The 15842-nt window shown below is 42.3% G+C and overlaps 1 protein-coding gene across 10 annotated transcripts in view; it reads right to left on the bottom strand.

Moving 5' to 3' along the window:
- ACSL1 (acyl-CoA synthetase long chain family member 1) overlaps positions 1 to 15842 on the bottom strand; it is a 71122-nt gene that overhangs the window by 6271 nt on the left and 49009 nt on the right. For 5 of the 10 annotated variants that reach the window (XM_008000406.3, XM_008000411.3, XM_008000408.3 and 2 more), the window contains exons 6-16: positions 14919 to 15018; positions 14519 to 14697; positions 11215 to 11247; positions 11032 to 11083; positions 10431 to 10504; positions 7683 to 7760; positions 5609 to 5743; positions 3914 to 4048; positions 3194 to 3289; positions 2170 to 2242; positions 249 to 337 (exon numbers count right to left, since the gene is read on the bottom strand). In XM_008000406.3, the coding sequence (XP_007998597.1) occupies positions 249 to 337; positions 2170 to 2242; positions 3194 to 3289; positions 3914 to 4048; positions 5609 to 5743; positions 7683 to 7760; positions 10431 to 10504; positions 11032 to 11083; positions 11215 to 11247; positions 14519 to 14697; positions 14919 to 15018 (1044 nt within the window). Of the gene's footprint in view, positions 1 to 248; positions 338 to 2169; positions 2243 to 3193; positions 3290 to 3913; positions 4049 to 5608; positions 5744 to 7535; positions 7614 to 7682; positions 7761 to 10430; positions 10505 to 11031; positions 11084 to 11214; positions 11248 to 14518; positions 14698 to 14918; positions 15019 to 15842 lie in introns of all 10 variants that reach the window. The other 5 variants (XM_037994250.2, XM_037994259.2, XM_008000412.3 and 2 more) reach the window with 2 other exon arrangements.

Below are 15842 nucleotides of genomic sequence, written 5' to 3' on the forward strand. Positions count from 1 at the left end.
TGCAGGCTCTGGAGCCCAAATCCCTATGAGGCCTGGCAGAGGAAGGCAGGCGTCAGTGTCCCTCCTGCCGAGTCCCCGAGAGCTGAACATAAATGTGCCCTCAGAAAGAAGCCTGGCAGACTCCAGGATCACTAACGAAGTCAAGCTCAATGGCTTTATTGAGCTGTTGGGAAATACCACTGCATTTGCAAAGGCCAGCGATCACAGGAAACGGCAGTGAGGGAAAATGACTGACAGTTTTCACTCACCTCGCCCTCGCCCTCAGCAGCCATGTAATTCATTTCTTCCACATCAACAAGTTTTATCAAATTGCACGGCATCGGGGCCCCAACATGGCCTATATGTTAAATAAGCAAAGGTCATTCCTAAGGGAACTAATTATGACCTCAGGTCACATTATTTTGATAGCAAACAGGATTCCACAAAAGAAAAACAGCTGGGATAAACTTCTGATTTCTGCAATTATAGCCATTCTCTTCCTAGTATAATTAAAAAGAGTCTATTCTTAGACTAGGGCAGAACACATTTAGTCTCTTCAGGACCTTTTTCAAGTGTGATACTCTGCTATTTATGAGTAATTTGGCCTCTATGTGAAGGTTCCTACAAACACCTGGAAGCAGGCTCTCTCAAACCTTCACCCAGCTTCCACCCTCCAATCGCCCCCATCCATTACTTGCACTCATCTTACACAGACTTTTTTTTTTTTTTTTTTTTTGAGACGGAGTCTCGCTCTGTCGCCCAGGCTGGAGTGCAGTGGCACGATCTCGGCTCACTGCAAGCTCCGCCTCGCAGGTTCACGCCATTCTCCTGCCTCAGCCTCCAGAGTAGCTGGGATTACAGGCGCCCGCCACCACGCCCGGCTAATTTTTTGTATTTTTTAGTAGAGACAGGGTTTCACGGTGGTCTGGATCTCCTGACCTCGTGATCTGCCCGCCTTGGCCTCCCCTTACACAGACTTCTTAGCATCCCCGTTCTCTGTAAGAAGAGAGAACAGATGCAGCTTTGGCAAACCTGATACACCAGCTGGTTCTCATCAGCACAGCCTTTATTTCCTTGCGTATGAAGAAGCATGTCTTACAGTTTTTACTAAGATGGGACAGTGCTTATTTCTACAGCTAACTTAACTCTCTTGCCAAAGCCTGTTAAGACTGGGTTGTCTTTTCCAAAAGAAGCAACATCAGACATTAGATATGTTAGATATTAGATATCACATTGGATATCATAAATAATTCTTCCTATGTTTTAATAATTTGAGCTTCTAGAGATCAATATCCCAAATTCTCTGTTCAGGAAACTGAGGTTAAAAATTAAACAAATATCATAAAGAAGATTCACAGACTGTCTGTGTCAATTCCAGTAGAATTATGTTACTAGACAGTGCTAGGTTCTAGAATCTATGTTACTAAATGGTGCTAATACTTATAATACTCCAAATAAGCCGGGGAAGTTTATTTATCACAGTATAGAATTTACTACTCAGGTGACACAGAGGAAGCACAGAAGTTCTGTAGTCAGGCCGGGGTTGAAATCCTGGCTCCAAAGCATAATGCCGTGTAAATTCTCAGACATTCTTTATGTGTTACTTAAGCAACAGTCTATCATTTCCTCTGAGAAGCACCAGAACTTATCTCACAGGGACGCTGTTGGGGTTACACGGACATCAGGTGCATCCTAAGCACCCGTCGTCGAGGCTTACCCATGACAGGTGCTCACTGATTTTTGTTTGTCCTCCTCCTTTTTCCTTTGGAGAAAAGACTCTTTGAGAAAAAGGACTTGTATTTATTCCTATTGGTAGTCCTAACACCTAGCACAGCACACAGTACAAATTTAATAACTATTTGTTGTTTAAAATGACCAAATAACGAGACCCTACTCAATTACTAGGAAGCTCTGTTGGGCCAGACATTCTCAATCTGGAACACAGGGCCCCCTCTCAGATGTCGCTAGTAGGGTCTAGGCAAGTCCCTGCTGCCACCAGCTTTACAGTCAGATCCCCAATGCCACCCCTCAGTTGCAGGAGGCGTTTTCCCCACAGTGCCCTGATTTACAAGCAAACACAGCACTTTTGTGTAAGATGGTTAATGAACCAATCAGTGATTAACCCAACTTCAGACATACCAATAACCCAATATGAACAATATTCCAAAAAGAAGCCTCCCACAGTCATACCTGCGGTCCAGTCTCCAGGCATGCTCAGGCAGCACCCGGCAGTGCACTCAGTCTGTCCGTAGCCTTCATAAAACTGGGGCACCAAGAGACGGGACATTATTAAGGAGAGCACAATCACACCTTTGCTGGAAGTGCACAAGCAATGAAGTTTCACTAACTCCCAAGTCATGGCTGACTAGTGAAATTTCGTTTCAAATGGTCTGTTCGGTAAATTAATTCAATGGTCCAGTGTGCTTTACGCCAACACCAGCCGTCACTCAGGTGCACCCTCTACTTAACTTCCTGTTGCCAAGCAAGGGAAAACCCCTATGTGACTGGTCACCACCCAGCGGCAGTGAACTCCCCTGGCCAGTTCACAGGATGTGTCCCCCACACATGTCCCGTCTGCTACCAAATCCTCGTTTCCCCCTTTACTACAGGTTGTCAGCACGGTGTGCGGGTAGCTCATCACCTGTGACCCATCCCACGCCCGCATGCCTGCTTCTAAAGGTTAGACAATCTGGTGCCTGATCCTGGAGAAAATTCAACAAATGGCAGACACACACGTTCCCCTGCCTAGGGTAAAAAACAGACATGTGGTTGCTTCTCCAAGCAACCTAGTGATAACATATCTTCCAAACAAAAGTAACACACACACACAAAGCAGGGGTGGGGAAGGACTGGGGTGATGTTGGTGAACGGACACAAAGTCTCCATCAGGAGGAGCGGGTTCAAGAGCTCCATAGCACCGCGGGGTGACTAATGTATCATATCTTTGAAAACTGCCCACAGAGTAGATTCCAAGTGTTCTCACCATGGGGGGAGAAAAAAGCATGGGCAGTAAGACACATGTTAATGAGCTTGATTTAGCCATTCCACAATGTTTACATACATCAAAACATCATGCTGTATGCCATAAATACAGATATGCTTGCCAATGAAAAAAGACAGACACACACACACACAGAGTACACACGACTTTTGGCGCAGAAGAGGACTGGGCATCCCAGTGTGGGAGAATCAGGCGCCCTGACATCCACCTCACCTGACAGCCCAGGGCTGCTCTGAGGAACGTCAGCACAGTGGCAGACACCGGGGCGGCTCCCGTCACCATCAGCCGGACTCTTCCGCCCAGGCTCGACTTTCAGGGAGGGAGAGTGGGAGAAGGCGAGGGTTACACACCTGCAAGTCGGCGGCCTCTCCGCCAAGGAGGCCCGCTTGGGACCCCGTTCCCTAACCCACAGCTGAAGGCCACATGGAGAACTCAGTGCTCACAACGGCAACACAGGGCTCCAGTTTGTTTCCACCCGTGACTGCCCTGCTCCCTCCCAAAGGGGATGGAAGTCAGCCCCACCTCTGCAGAAGCTATTTCAGGAAACTAGAACACGACTGGAGGGGATCTGTGGCAACTACCACAACTCTGGCCTTTTGGGGGGCACAATATTATTACATATTACCACTCATGCTTGAAAAATTACCTCAAGAGTGACATACTTGTTCCAGAAAAATGAAACAAAATGGAGAATGAGAAAGGCTACACTACCCTGAATCCTTTTCCCCCTAGATGGTTGCAATACTGTTTATCTTAGAAACTGAGGCCTCCTTAATGGCTCTGCCTTAGTTTTTAAACATGTGCCAGAATTAAACAAAAACATGTCATTCTCTCCCTTACCTTCATCTCTCCCTCTCACAAAAAAAGCCCTCCCAGAACTCTGAAAACCGGAGCTGGTTTCCATGGGAGCAGCGGCTGTGAGTCATGTGTTACCTGTACTTTGTGGAAGATCAGCCGGTCCCACAGGCTGTTGTTTCTGATGATGCCGCTGCGAAGCTCTGCTTCTTTCCTCTTGGAGGCAAAGTCCAAGAGCCATCGCTTCAGTGTGGTGTTTGCTTGTCCGAAAATCTAATGAGGCAAGACATGAGAAGGTTTTCACGCCTACTAGAAAGGCCAGAGTCAAAAAGTGTGGAGAAATCGGAACCCTCATACACGGCTGGGGAACACAAAATGGCACAGCCGCTCTGATAGCCTGGCCAGTCCTCTAACAGTCCCATGTGGTCAGCACAGGACCAGCAATTCCACACCTCGGTATACACCCAGGAGTAACGGACACATACATCCCCAAATGCCCATCAAGTAGGAATGTGTAGGCCAGGTGCGGTGGCCCATGCTTATATTCCCAGCACTTTGGGAGGCTGAGGTGGGTGGATCTCCTGAGCTCAGGAGTTTGAGTCCAATGTGGCCAACATGGTAAGACCCCATCTCTACAAAAAATACAAAAATTAGCTGGGCATGGTGGCATGTGCCTGTGGTCCCAGCTACTCAGGAGGCTAAGGTGGGAGGACTGCTTGAGCCCTGGAGGTGGAGGTTGCAGTGAGCCACGATAACACCACTGCACTCTAGCTTGGGTGACAGAGAGAGATCCTGTCTCAAAAAAAAAAAAAAGGAATGGATAAATAAAATGCGTTCTATCCATACAGTAGAATATTATTTGGCCATTAAAAGGAATGAAGCAAATATGTGCTACATGGATGCTTGTGAAAGAAGCCAGTCACAAAGGAGCATATACAGCATGATTCCATCCATAGAAAAGTCCAGAATACAGAAATACACAGATTGAGAACACATGAGTGGATGCCTAAGGGTAGAGGGGGTCTGAGAGATGACAGCTAAAGAATAGGTAAGGGTTTCTCTTGGAGGTGATAAAAATGTTCTAAAATTGATTGTAGTGATGGCTGCAGAACTCCGTGAAAGTACTCAAAACTTTTGAATTATACACTTTAAATCAGCAAATTATACAGAGTATTATATGTTGATAAAGCTGTTCTTTTAAAAAGAACCATTAAAAACATAAGAAGGTTCTGAGAGATAACAGAAGTCCTGCCTCTAAGTGAAAACTCATTCTGGAGACTGCCTGCTTGTGCCCCACACGCCTGACCCTGGCTGTGTGGTCCACGCGATGATACCCACCACAGAGGGGCTGGTGTTCTCTTGGGCTCTGCTGTGGCTTAGTCACTTCTTTCAGTGTGGCCAATTAAGTCATGTTTTACATGTCCATGCAAGGAGCTTTACAATGAAGAAAACCATTTCATAGTTACTATCCTCATATGACCCCATTAGCCACTTTTGGAGACAAACAGTAGGAGAGAAGAGGTAACAGTCCATGTTATATACGAGGAAGCAGAGGTTCAAGTGTTTATTGTAAAAATAAAATAACCTCCCACCTCACACTTGTATTGTGACCACAGTTTACAAAGTGTGTTCAAGTGTTTTCTCTTATAATCCTTATCAACAACTCTGGGAGGTAAATGCATCCTAACTTTACAGATGAGTAAACTGAAGTTCTACAAGACTGAGAGGATTGTCCAGGGTCATGCACATGGCATATGGCACAGCCCAATTCAAACCTAAGCCCCTGCGTCCAAGTCAGAGCTCAGTTCTGGGACTTTGCTGCTTGGAACTTACTCGGTCAAACATTCGGTTCAGCAGTCTTGGAACCACAGGGAAGACAGTGGGTTGAAGCACCTTGAGGTCATCCATGAGCAGCCTGATATCTCCTTGGAAAAATCCGATTTTAGCTCCATGACACAGCATTACACACTACAGGGGCAATGGAAACAACAAACATTTTATCATCACAGCAGGGGATACACAACATGGACAACACCCAACACTTCAGTTTTAGCAGTTCAGGCCAGTTTCCAGAAATCTTAAATTTCCTAAATATACGTAACTTAAAAAAAAATGTGCATTTACTAGTCATTGTACAACATGGAAATGTGGTATTTCTCTTGGTTACCCTGAAGATACAGGACTTAGTAAAAAAGCAGGCTATGTTGTTTTTAATGATGACCACAGACATTCTACTCTTTTAGTGTGGTGGTAAGTGGTAGTCTGTTGCATGAATGACATGGTATTACATATTCTAAATATTTTTAGTGGCTGGGCGCGGTGGCTCACGCCTGTAATCCCAGCACTTTGGGAGGCCAAGGCGGGCGGATCACTTTGAGTTCAGGAGTTCCAGATGAGTCTGGCCATGTTAGAGTGAAACCCCACGTCTACTAAAACAAAAATTAGCTGGGTGTGGTGGCGGATGCCCGTAGTCCCAGCCACTTGGGAGGCTGATGCTGGAGAATCACTTGAACCCAAGAGGTGGAGGTTGCAGTGGGCCAAGATCGTGCCACTGCTCTCCAGCCTGGGCCACAGAGGGAGACTCTGTCTCAAAAATATTTATATAGCCTTCCAGAAACTTTACGTTTAATTTATTCTCAGAGTAAAAACTTAACTTCTTGCCTAGAGTTCAAGTTTGTTAAAGTCTGACTTTCTTTTGTTTGAATCTAAAAGTTTCTGAAAGGCCACCAAGTATGATGAATTTGTGACACCAGGGTATCTAATACCAAAGTGGCTTGTGATTCAGCTAGAACACACTGCACAATCTTTCTCCTGTCTAGTACAAACCGTACTGGCAAGCCATATGGACCTGACAGTTTGCCTATTTTAAATTTTAAAAAGAAAAGATTCAAAAGATGACACAAGGGAAGTACAAACGTTCTCTGGCTTAAAAGCAGAAACCACAAGAAAGGTACACCATGGTTCACTGTTTAACAATTACAGCTCAGAAAGCTTTTGTTCAGTGTGGCCTGCCTTCTAGATACCCCTCTAAAACTTGTTAGGTATAGCAACTCATTTGAGATTGCTTCATAAACCCAGAAGATCCTGAGGTGTGCAGGACGTAGAAGGAACAGATGGCAGATGGGATGTAATCGCCTTCGATCCTCTGGGGTGAGCAAATCCGACAGGGCAGCTGCCATCCAAAGCATTGGCTATTAGTCACCTCTGTCTCCAACACAGCAGTGGGCACACAGCTAGAGCTCAGTAACTACTCACTAAATGAATGAATGGTGCTCATTGTTTTTTCCCATAGTATAAAATCCAAAATTGTCAAAGAAAGAAAAAAGGTGGTTCTTGGTCAGTTTTAAAACTAGTCACACAGTTGATTACAGGGAGCCTAAGCAATGGTCAACTGGAGGATCATTCTCTTTTTCCAAGGGCACTTAGAATACTGCTGAAAAAATTAGTCTCAAGCCAACTTGCCCATTATGAACAAGCACAATCAAAACTAGAGACTTCTTACAGAACAGAAGCCTCACCGGGCTCTGTAGAATTAAATTAATAATGACTTTTCTTTTATAGTTGATCTTTCTGGACTGATGTCCATATTAGTATTCTTCAAAAGTCTGAGCTCCTAATTTTAAAATGAGTGATTAAATTCAAGTATCCTGTTCATACTCAGAAAAAGAATTTATATTCTTTCAAATAATCTGTACCATTTCTAAAACGGGGCTGAGCAAAGAATTCTTTATAGGGATGACAGTCTGCACATCACACTTACCTTCATGAGCTGTTCATACATGTGTGCAAGTGGTAAAAATGAAATGTGTGTGTCACTGGCATTCAAGGGAAGTACTTTCTGTAAAACACAACAACTTAGCAGAACATACACAACAAGCAAGCAAGGAAAACAAAACTAAATGCCTACCTCTACAACTCTCTCAAACATATGGGCGAGAGGCAAGAAAGATATCAAAGTATCATCTGGGCAAGGATTGACTGAATTCTGTAAGCAAAGACACCAGCAAGGCAGAAAAGCATTAAGACTCCCAGTAACTTTCCATTTTATTTCTGAGCACATAGTACCTCAACGCTGAGGAGAAACAGCTTTTGCTTATGGTCTGCAATTTTTTCTCACCAAAGAATAAAATGAAAAGCAAGGGGCATGGTGGCTCACGCCTGTAATCCCAGCACTTCGGGAGGCCGAGGCAGGCAGATCACTTGAGGTCAGGGGTTCAAGACCAGCCTGGCCAACATGGCAAAACCCCATCCTACTAAAAATACAAAAATTGGCCAAACATAATGGCACATGTCTGTAATTCTAGCTACTCAGGAGGCTGAGGCAGGAGAATCGCTTGAACCAGGGAGGTGGAGGTTGCAGTGAGTCCAGATTGTACCACTGCACTCCAGCCTGGGTAACAGAGTGAAACTCTGACTCAAAAAAAAAAAAAGCAATACTTTCATTATTCAAATAAAGTGGAAGTCACTCCCAATGACAAAGTAAATTCACTTCAGGGCTTTAATCAAAATAAGGAAAATTTTGCCCAAATTGGAAGGTTAAGGATTATGTGCTCTAATCAGTATTTCATCACTACAGTATCCCAGTACCCAGCAAGTTCAATTCTACCTTAAGAAATACAGATCCCATTTCAACATAAAATTGCATTTTATGTTGCTAAGGAAAAGGAGGAAAGAAGATAAAAGAAGGTAGATTTCCAAAGTCCTTAGAGTATTTTGAGTTTGATCAATATACAAATACATAAAGCCCTACTTTACATAATTTGTTTAATGCAACCTCAGATCCGGCACCCAGGAATTTGCTCTCCTATAAAATGCTGATCATGATGAGTAAACAGACAGATTAAGTTTGGACATCTGGTTTCCCTCAGAATGGGCCTTACTTAGGGCAGGCACAGTGAGGGTTTGTATAGAATATGCATGTTTTTAACATAAAGAATTCTGGCCAAAACAGGGGGTGTCCAACAGCAGCTGCTGTCACACCAACTAAGAAATGAGGGCATTGTCGTTACCTAGGGGATGATGTACCAAGTTCTGAGCCATGCCCTTTCCTTTCCTAAAGCTGGGTCACCCTTAATAATAACGTGACAATGGATGAAAGCATCAATCCTGAGCAGACACAGCAGCCCCAGAAGTACCGGATGTGGGCTGAGCACACTGTAATCTCAGCTTGATTGTATTCAAGTCTGACAGGCATCCCAAGTCGCACCTCTCAGGATGAAATTGTTCTATTAGTATCATGAGAAATCAGACTCCATTCTACCTACACTTTTCAACATTCTGATTTAGAACAAAAATATTGTCCATTATCATGATTAGACATTTTACAAAGCTAAGAAGACAGATATTGTAACTGATATTGTAATTGATTTGATATTATAATTGACTTTAAACCAAGTTCTGTAATCATTTGCCTCAATGAACCACCAATGCATTTTAAGTTTTCTTCGAAGGCCAATTACAACATTAAAATTTCACTTTGGTAAGGTACTAAATGTTGAACTCTGTTTAGAAAGTATACACCTTTATAAAGGGTATTTGGAAAGGGTGAGCCAAGTAAAATAAGTGCAAAATCCCTCAAAGATCAGTTTTCTGCAGCCACCAAACATGTCCATTCCCCAAAGCCATTAAGTTCAGGCTCCTGCTACAAAAATCAGAGCTACAGAATACTCCCAAAGAGACTGCAGAAGCCAATTATGTTAACTATAAAAAAGAGTATGAGGAAAAGGCATCATATTGTTCAATAAGCACCTTTATAAAGGGCAAGTTTGGAATAGGCTCTTGGTGTTATGGACTGAATCACATCACCTCCTTCTAAATTCATATGTTGACGTCCTAACTCCCAATGTAGATGGGGCGCTGCTGTGACTATATTTGGAGGTAGGCTCTGATCTGATAGGGCTAGTGTCCTTATGAGAAGCGGAAGAGACACCAGAGCGCTCTCTCTTCGCACATGTATGGAAGAAAGGCCATGTGAAGATACAGGAGAAGGAGACTGTCTGCAAGCCAGGAAGACAGCCCTCACCAGAAGCCAAATTTGCCAGCAGCAGATCTTGGACTTCTAGCCTCTGGAACCGTGAGAAAATAAATGTCTGTTGTATAAGCCACCCAGTCTGTGGGTTTTTTCTTTTTTTTTTGTTATGGCAACCTGAATAGACTAAGACACTGGATAGTAAACTTTAAAAGTAGGGGAAATTAGTTGAAGTGCAAGTCTTTAATACTTCTAGTGCAATGGAAGTCACACTGACCAAAACAGATAATAATAATTCAAAAACTTTTAGCATATCATTGCCAATTTAAAATAAATTATTTCCCAAATACAGGGACACTGGATAAAAACACAAGACAGTCCATCTCTTCTCTGTCCTTTCTTGGACATATTTCTAGGGCAATCTCCAAATAGAGTTTCACTATATTAATGTTGCAGTGAACTTCATCTGTCAATTCACCTTAATTATCACAGAGAAGGGTTGGCGATTAGGTCCAAAGTGAAAAAAGAGAGAAGGTGGACTTGGGCCTAAAGTTCTGACCTTATCCGTATGTCACCTCGTTTCTAAATACCACACGGGCCTAACACAGTGGTGCCACCTTCAGCACTTTCATTCTCAAGGACTAATGTCAACCAGTGAGGAAAGATGACAACATTCCAAAAAGTTACCTCTGTTGCTTTCACAAAAGCTGAACAATCGCTCACTATGTTTCGATGAGTGATCAGTGCTCCTTTGGGGTTGCCTGTGGAGCACATATGAAGCAGAACAAAGTTAAAGAATGATAGAAATGAAGGAGGTCCAGAAACCCCGCATAATTAGGGCCTCGGACACCTCTACTGTTAAGATACATCGTGAAAGCCAAATGTTGAACACTAAATTCCTGAGCAACCTGCAATCCTTTCACTGACTTATCTTTAAAAACCTTAATTAATATGGGCAAATTTTAAAGGGTATACGTAGTCATAAGAGAAGAAAAACCAGAAATTGTCTCCCTGGGAGTCACCGATCTAGTCTGTCCTAGGAAGACAGGTGAATCTAATATCACCCTCAATAAATGTTTGAGGAATTATCCGGCACTCTTGGACTCTGAGAAGATCTTACAGAGCAACAAGAAGATAGCACATAGCACAAGAAGACAGCACTGGAACCGCTTCCTTCTCTTCTGCTTTGGGTCCATCTACTGTTAGCTGATAAGTCATCCAAAAGAGGTGGGGGAGAGTACAGACCACTGGCTGCCACATGTAGAAGCAATTCCATCTCAAAACTCACCTGTAGTTCCACTTGTGAAACAAACTACTGCAAGATCTTCAGGTGCTGGAGGCTAAAGAAGATTAAAAAAAAAAAAAGTTGGTATAAATCAGAACAGAAAAGAGAACTATAAACCACAAAGTACCAGGCTAGATACTGAAGACTACAAAGAGGACAGAGCAGGGTCTGACACAGTGTGCTTACCTTGGGCTTCCGTCTGTTGGCTCTTCCCAGGTCCTTTATTAGAAGAGAAAAAAAGTCATTTTAAATGGAAATGTTTTCTAACTGTAAAGGATAAGGTCACATCAAGGCACTTAAAGCTGGCTTAACTGTGGACTTCATGCACAGCTGGCTCAAAAACAGCATAATTTTCTAATTAAAGAAACTATGGCAGTTTTAATTAACCAGAACCAAAATATTTATTCATTGTTCTGAGAAGCCATTTTCCAGTTATCTCTTCTCTTACATAAAACTACATAAATGATATTAGGACTGGCCTTTGAAATAGGATGTATTAAAATACAGCAGTCAAAGTCTTTACAATGCATTTCTGGTCCCCACTTCCACTCCTTATTAGGGTCTTTAATAAAGCCCTGTTCTTAACCATAACTAGATACTGTAGATACTCTGCAGGCTCCTCAAATCAGAGCACAGTACGACCTCACCCCCACATTCTGCACAACATCTGCAATCTGAGAAGAAAAATCAATCTCTGCTCAGTTGAAATGCTAGCCATTTTGGAGAGGCTCAAATATCTGCTCAAATATCTCCCCACGTAGAGTGGAGATAGGATTTGGGAGCCTCCAATGATAAAACAGGCCACAGCAGAACCTCGAAGACTATTTCCTGAATGGACTTACAGGTTAAGAATGACGCATTGCGCGGGCACAGCATTTCCCAGCAGCAGGCTTCCAGTCACTACCACTGATGGGGTTTGGTTGACTGCATGAGTGCAGTCTTGGTGGCCACTTTAATATCTATTAATTTTAACAAATGAACAATTTATATTCTTTTCCTATTAAAATGGAACAGCATGAATGAGGATATGGAATGAACATGCCATTGAACATGTTCATTTCACATGGAAATTAGATGGATGTGCTCAGGGCTCAGTGAGTTTCTGCCCAGCATCCATTAAGTTTTCAATCTTAATTACATTTTAAATGATGTAAGTGGCAGACCACCAATTAAGAACAGGAACTAATATATCCAATTAGAGGTCAGCCAAAAGCTAAAGCAATATAATTCTGTACATTTTTTTCAAAATAACCGTTATTAGCTCCAGATTTCTACTTGTCTATTAAAAATTCTTACATAACTTCGGGGGATGCCCAAGTTTTCAAAAATTGATGTTAAATAAAGCACCAGTTACATACAATTTGGCTTTTAATTTATTGGGAACAAACATTATCCAAATTAGTGCACTGTTGCCACGAAAGTTTCAGAGCCTTACATCTCTCTTACGGTATCACTGAGGAAAAATCCTGCAATTATTATTATTATTATTTTTTGAGACAGAGTCTCGTTCTGTCGCCCAGGCTGCTGTGCAGTGGCACAATCTTGGCTCACTACAACCTCCACCTTCTGGGTTCAAGCGATTCTCCTGCCTCAGCCTCAGGAATAGCTGGGATTACAGGTGTACACCACCATGCCAGGCTAATTTTTTGTATTTCTAGTACGACGGTGTTTCACCGTGCTGGCCAGGCTGGTCTCAACCTGACCTCATGATCCGCCTGCCTCAGCCTCCCAAAGTGCTGGGATTACAGGAGTGAGCCACTACGCCTGGTCAAATACTACAATTACTTAAATTAAAAAAAAAAAAAAAAAAAAAAAAGTTGCCATTTTTATGTTTCAAGGAAAAAAAAACCCACCCATAAACAAAAACTGAATTCTAGTTAATGATAAACACACTGAAGTATTTAGAGGTAATAAAATCCACAACTTACTAAAAATGCATCAAAAAAAAATAAGATGGATGGATGAATGGAGGGATAAAGTGATGAACTGATAGGTGATAAAGCAAATATACTAAAATGTCAATTGGTGGTGGGTATACAGCTGTCTGCTACGCAATTCTTTCAACTGGATGTTTAAAATTTTCATAATTAAAATACTGAAAAATGTAAATATTCCAAATACCAATAATTCTATTTTTGATCCTGTAAAAAATACATTAATATAAACTCAACACAAGATCAACCATAATGCTAGTTTTAAATTCTTTTTTTAGACCTTCACCTTTTGCTCAGAATATTTTTAAAAACTAAGTATAAATCATATTAAGCAGGTAAGTGTAAAACAATGTCTTCTATAATTTAATATTTTAATATAAACTTTATATTATAATCTTCAATCATCTAAATAATTTTTAAATTTCAACATTACTTCTTTATCATACAGCAGTCAAAAAACCCCAGAAAAATTCCTGCATCTATGGGGAGGGAGGGGAGAAACAGGGAAGGTAAGGGAAAAAGAGATTACATTATAGTAAAAGGGGGTTGAAAGTGAAAAAAGAGAAGTGGGGAAAAACCAGGTAACAAGCTAACTAAAACCCCAATTCAACAAGGAAGCACGCGGGTCAGCACTTACGGAATCAGTTCCATGCTACTGAGAGAGCGAGTTGGGCAGGGGCGCACACATGCACAAGAGAGAAGGTTCTGTTAGAACACACGAGCTTCCCTGTGCCTACTAGGTTCCTCGGGAAAGGTTTTACGGATCCTTACTTATAGCCTCAAATTCTTTGTAGAAGGAGGAAAATTACACATAAAAATTTAAAATCTTATTTATAACAGTTTCAGAAAAATATTTCTAACTCCTTCAGAAAGAGAATGACTGACTCTATTTTCCTATGACTTGCTATGATATGTACATAAAAAGATCCTCCTCTGGTCATATTCCTTGCATGGAACTGTAATCCAAATCCGGCTGATGGGGATCAACTTCTTGTATCATCTGACATCAAGCACCCACGCTGAGCATGGACCACACTCATTCTCCTAGATTGGCTGCCTTTAAAGCTGTGATGGGTATGACTTAAAAGGGTCAATATGAAAATATACCAAATCAAACATGTATGTTGGAAATTCACCAGGACTCTCCACAAGCCACCCAGGGAAAAGAACGATGAGGCTGATTTCTATATTTGGCTTGGCATTAAAGACAAATTAGTAAGTAAAAGGCATTAAAGCCCAAAGAAGACACAGAAACTGAAAGTTCCACCTGCCTGAAGCTGTAATTCCAATTTCTGGCATTCCCGGGCACAGCTTGTCAGTGCTCTGGAATAAATATTTGAGTGCTGACAGCACTTGGGTAAGGTGTGATAACACTAGGCACACATGTAGAATCCTTTCTCCAGCAATGACACAGACATTTCTGCTCTCTTTCATGGGTTGCGGAGGCAACCGGCCAGCGCTGGGACTGCACGATGGCACTAGATGGCACTGGATAGCACGTGTGAGCCAACATGGCCCCAGGGAAAGCCTTCGGGGAAGGAGGCGGGGGAACTCACCTCCATCGCCTTCAGGCTGATGATTTCCACCCCACACTTCTGGCCTCGTTCTACCAGTTCACTGCCGTAGGCATCCATGAGAACTATGATTTTAAGGCTTGGTGTTAACTTATTTTCTACACCCTCTAGTAAGAGTTTGGCCTTCTCTGGCTTGTCAACAAAAACCAGAGAGAGTTCAGCTGTAAATGAAAAGATACAATGAAGAATTAGCTCTGGGATGTTAAAAGATTGACTCTGTCATATCCAGCACAAGGATACTTGAAGTACTACATTCTTTGGATAAAAAAGTAAATATACATTTACATGTAAAATCTTTGTCAAATCAAATGTAAGCAAATGTAAAGTCACTGACCCTAACTAATAACTATGCCAATAATCCAGGCAAAGATCACAGACGTACCTTTGTTGACTATGTACGTTACGGCTTCGTTTCCAAGGGTATCATAAAGTGGAACGATCACCATCGAATAAGCAAAGCATCCTTGTTCAATAATCACCCACTAAACAAACAGTAAAGGTCAGGGAGAGAAAACAAGATGTCATCATGGAATCAATAAGGAGAACAATACTCAAGAGAGATTCAACGTGAAAACCTTTGACGCAGCAAAATTAACATTTGTGTTATCTACTACTCTGTGCCAGGTGCTATAAGGGATTCAGAATGAGAACAAAACACTTGCCCCATTCTTAAAAAGAAATTAAGGCCAGGCACACTGGCTCACACCAGGAATCCCAGCACTTTGGGAGGCCCAGGTGGGGGGAATCAGTTGAGCCAGGAGTTCAAGACCAGCCTGGGCAATATGGCAAAACCCTGCCTCTACAGAAGTTATCTGGACATGGTGACACACACCTGTAGTCGCAGCTACTTGAGAGGCTGAGGTGGGAGAATTGCTTGAACCCAGAAGGTTGAGGCTGCAGTGAGTTGTGATCACACCAATGCACTCCAGCCTGGGTGACAGAGTGAGATCCTGTATGTATGTATGTATGCACAAAGAGAGGGAGGGAAGGAGGGAAGGAAAGAAAGAGAGAGAGAGAAAGAAAGAGGAGAGAGAGGACAGAGAGAGAAAGATGAGAGATTGAGAAAGAAAAGAAAAAAGAAAGGAAAGGAAAGGAAAGGAAAGGACAGAAAGAGAGAAAGAGAAATTAAAATCTGCCTGAAGAATTGAGGCAAATATGTTAAAAGATAATTAGCAATATCAGATAGTGACTGACTCAAGATAAGAAAGTCCACCATTGGCCAAGGTAGTTACAGATGCCACTGGGAGGGTGTAACTGAGATTGCCTTTGGAAAGAGAAAGAAAAAGAGAGAGAGAGAAAGAGACAG

This window comes from Chlorocebus sabaeus, chromosome 7, assembly GCF_047675955.1.
Source record: "Chlorocebus sabaeus isolate Y175 chromosome 7, mChlSab1.0.hap1, whole genome shotgun sequence".
In the NCBI taxonomy this organism is placed as follows: domain Eukaryota; kingdom Metazoa; phylum Chordata; class Mammalia; order Primates; family Cercopithecidae; genus Chlorocebus; species Chlorocebus sabaeus.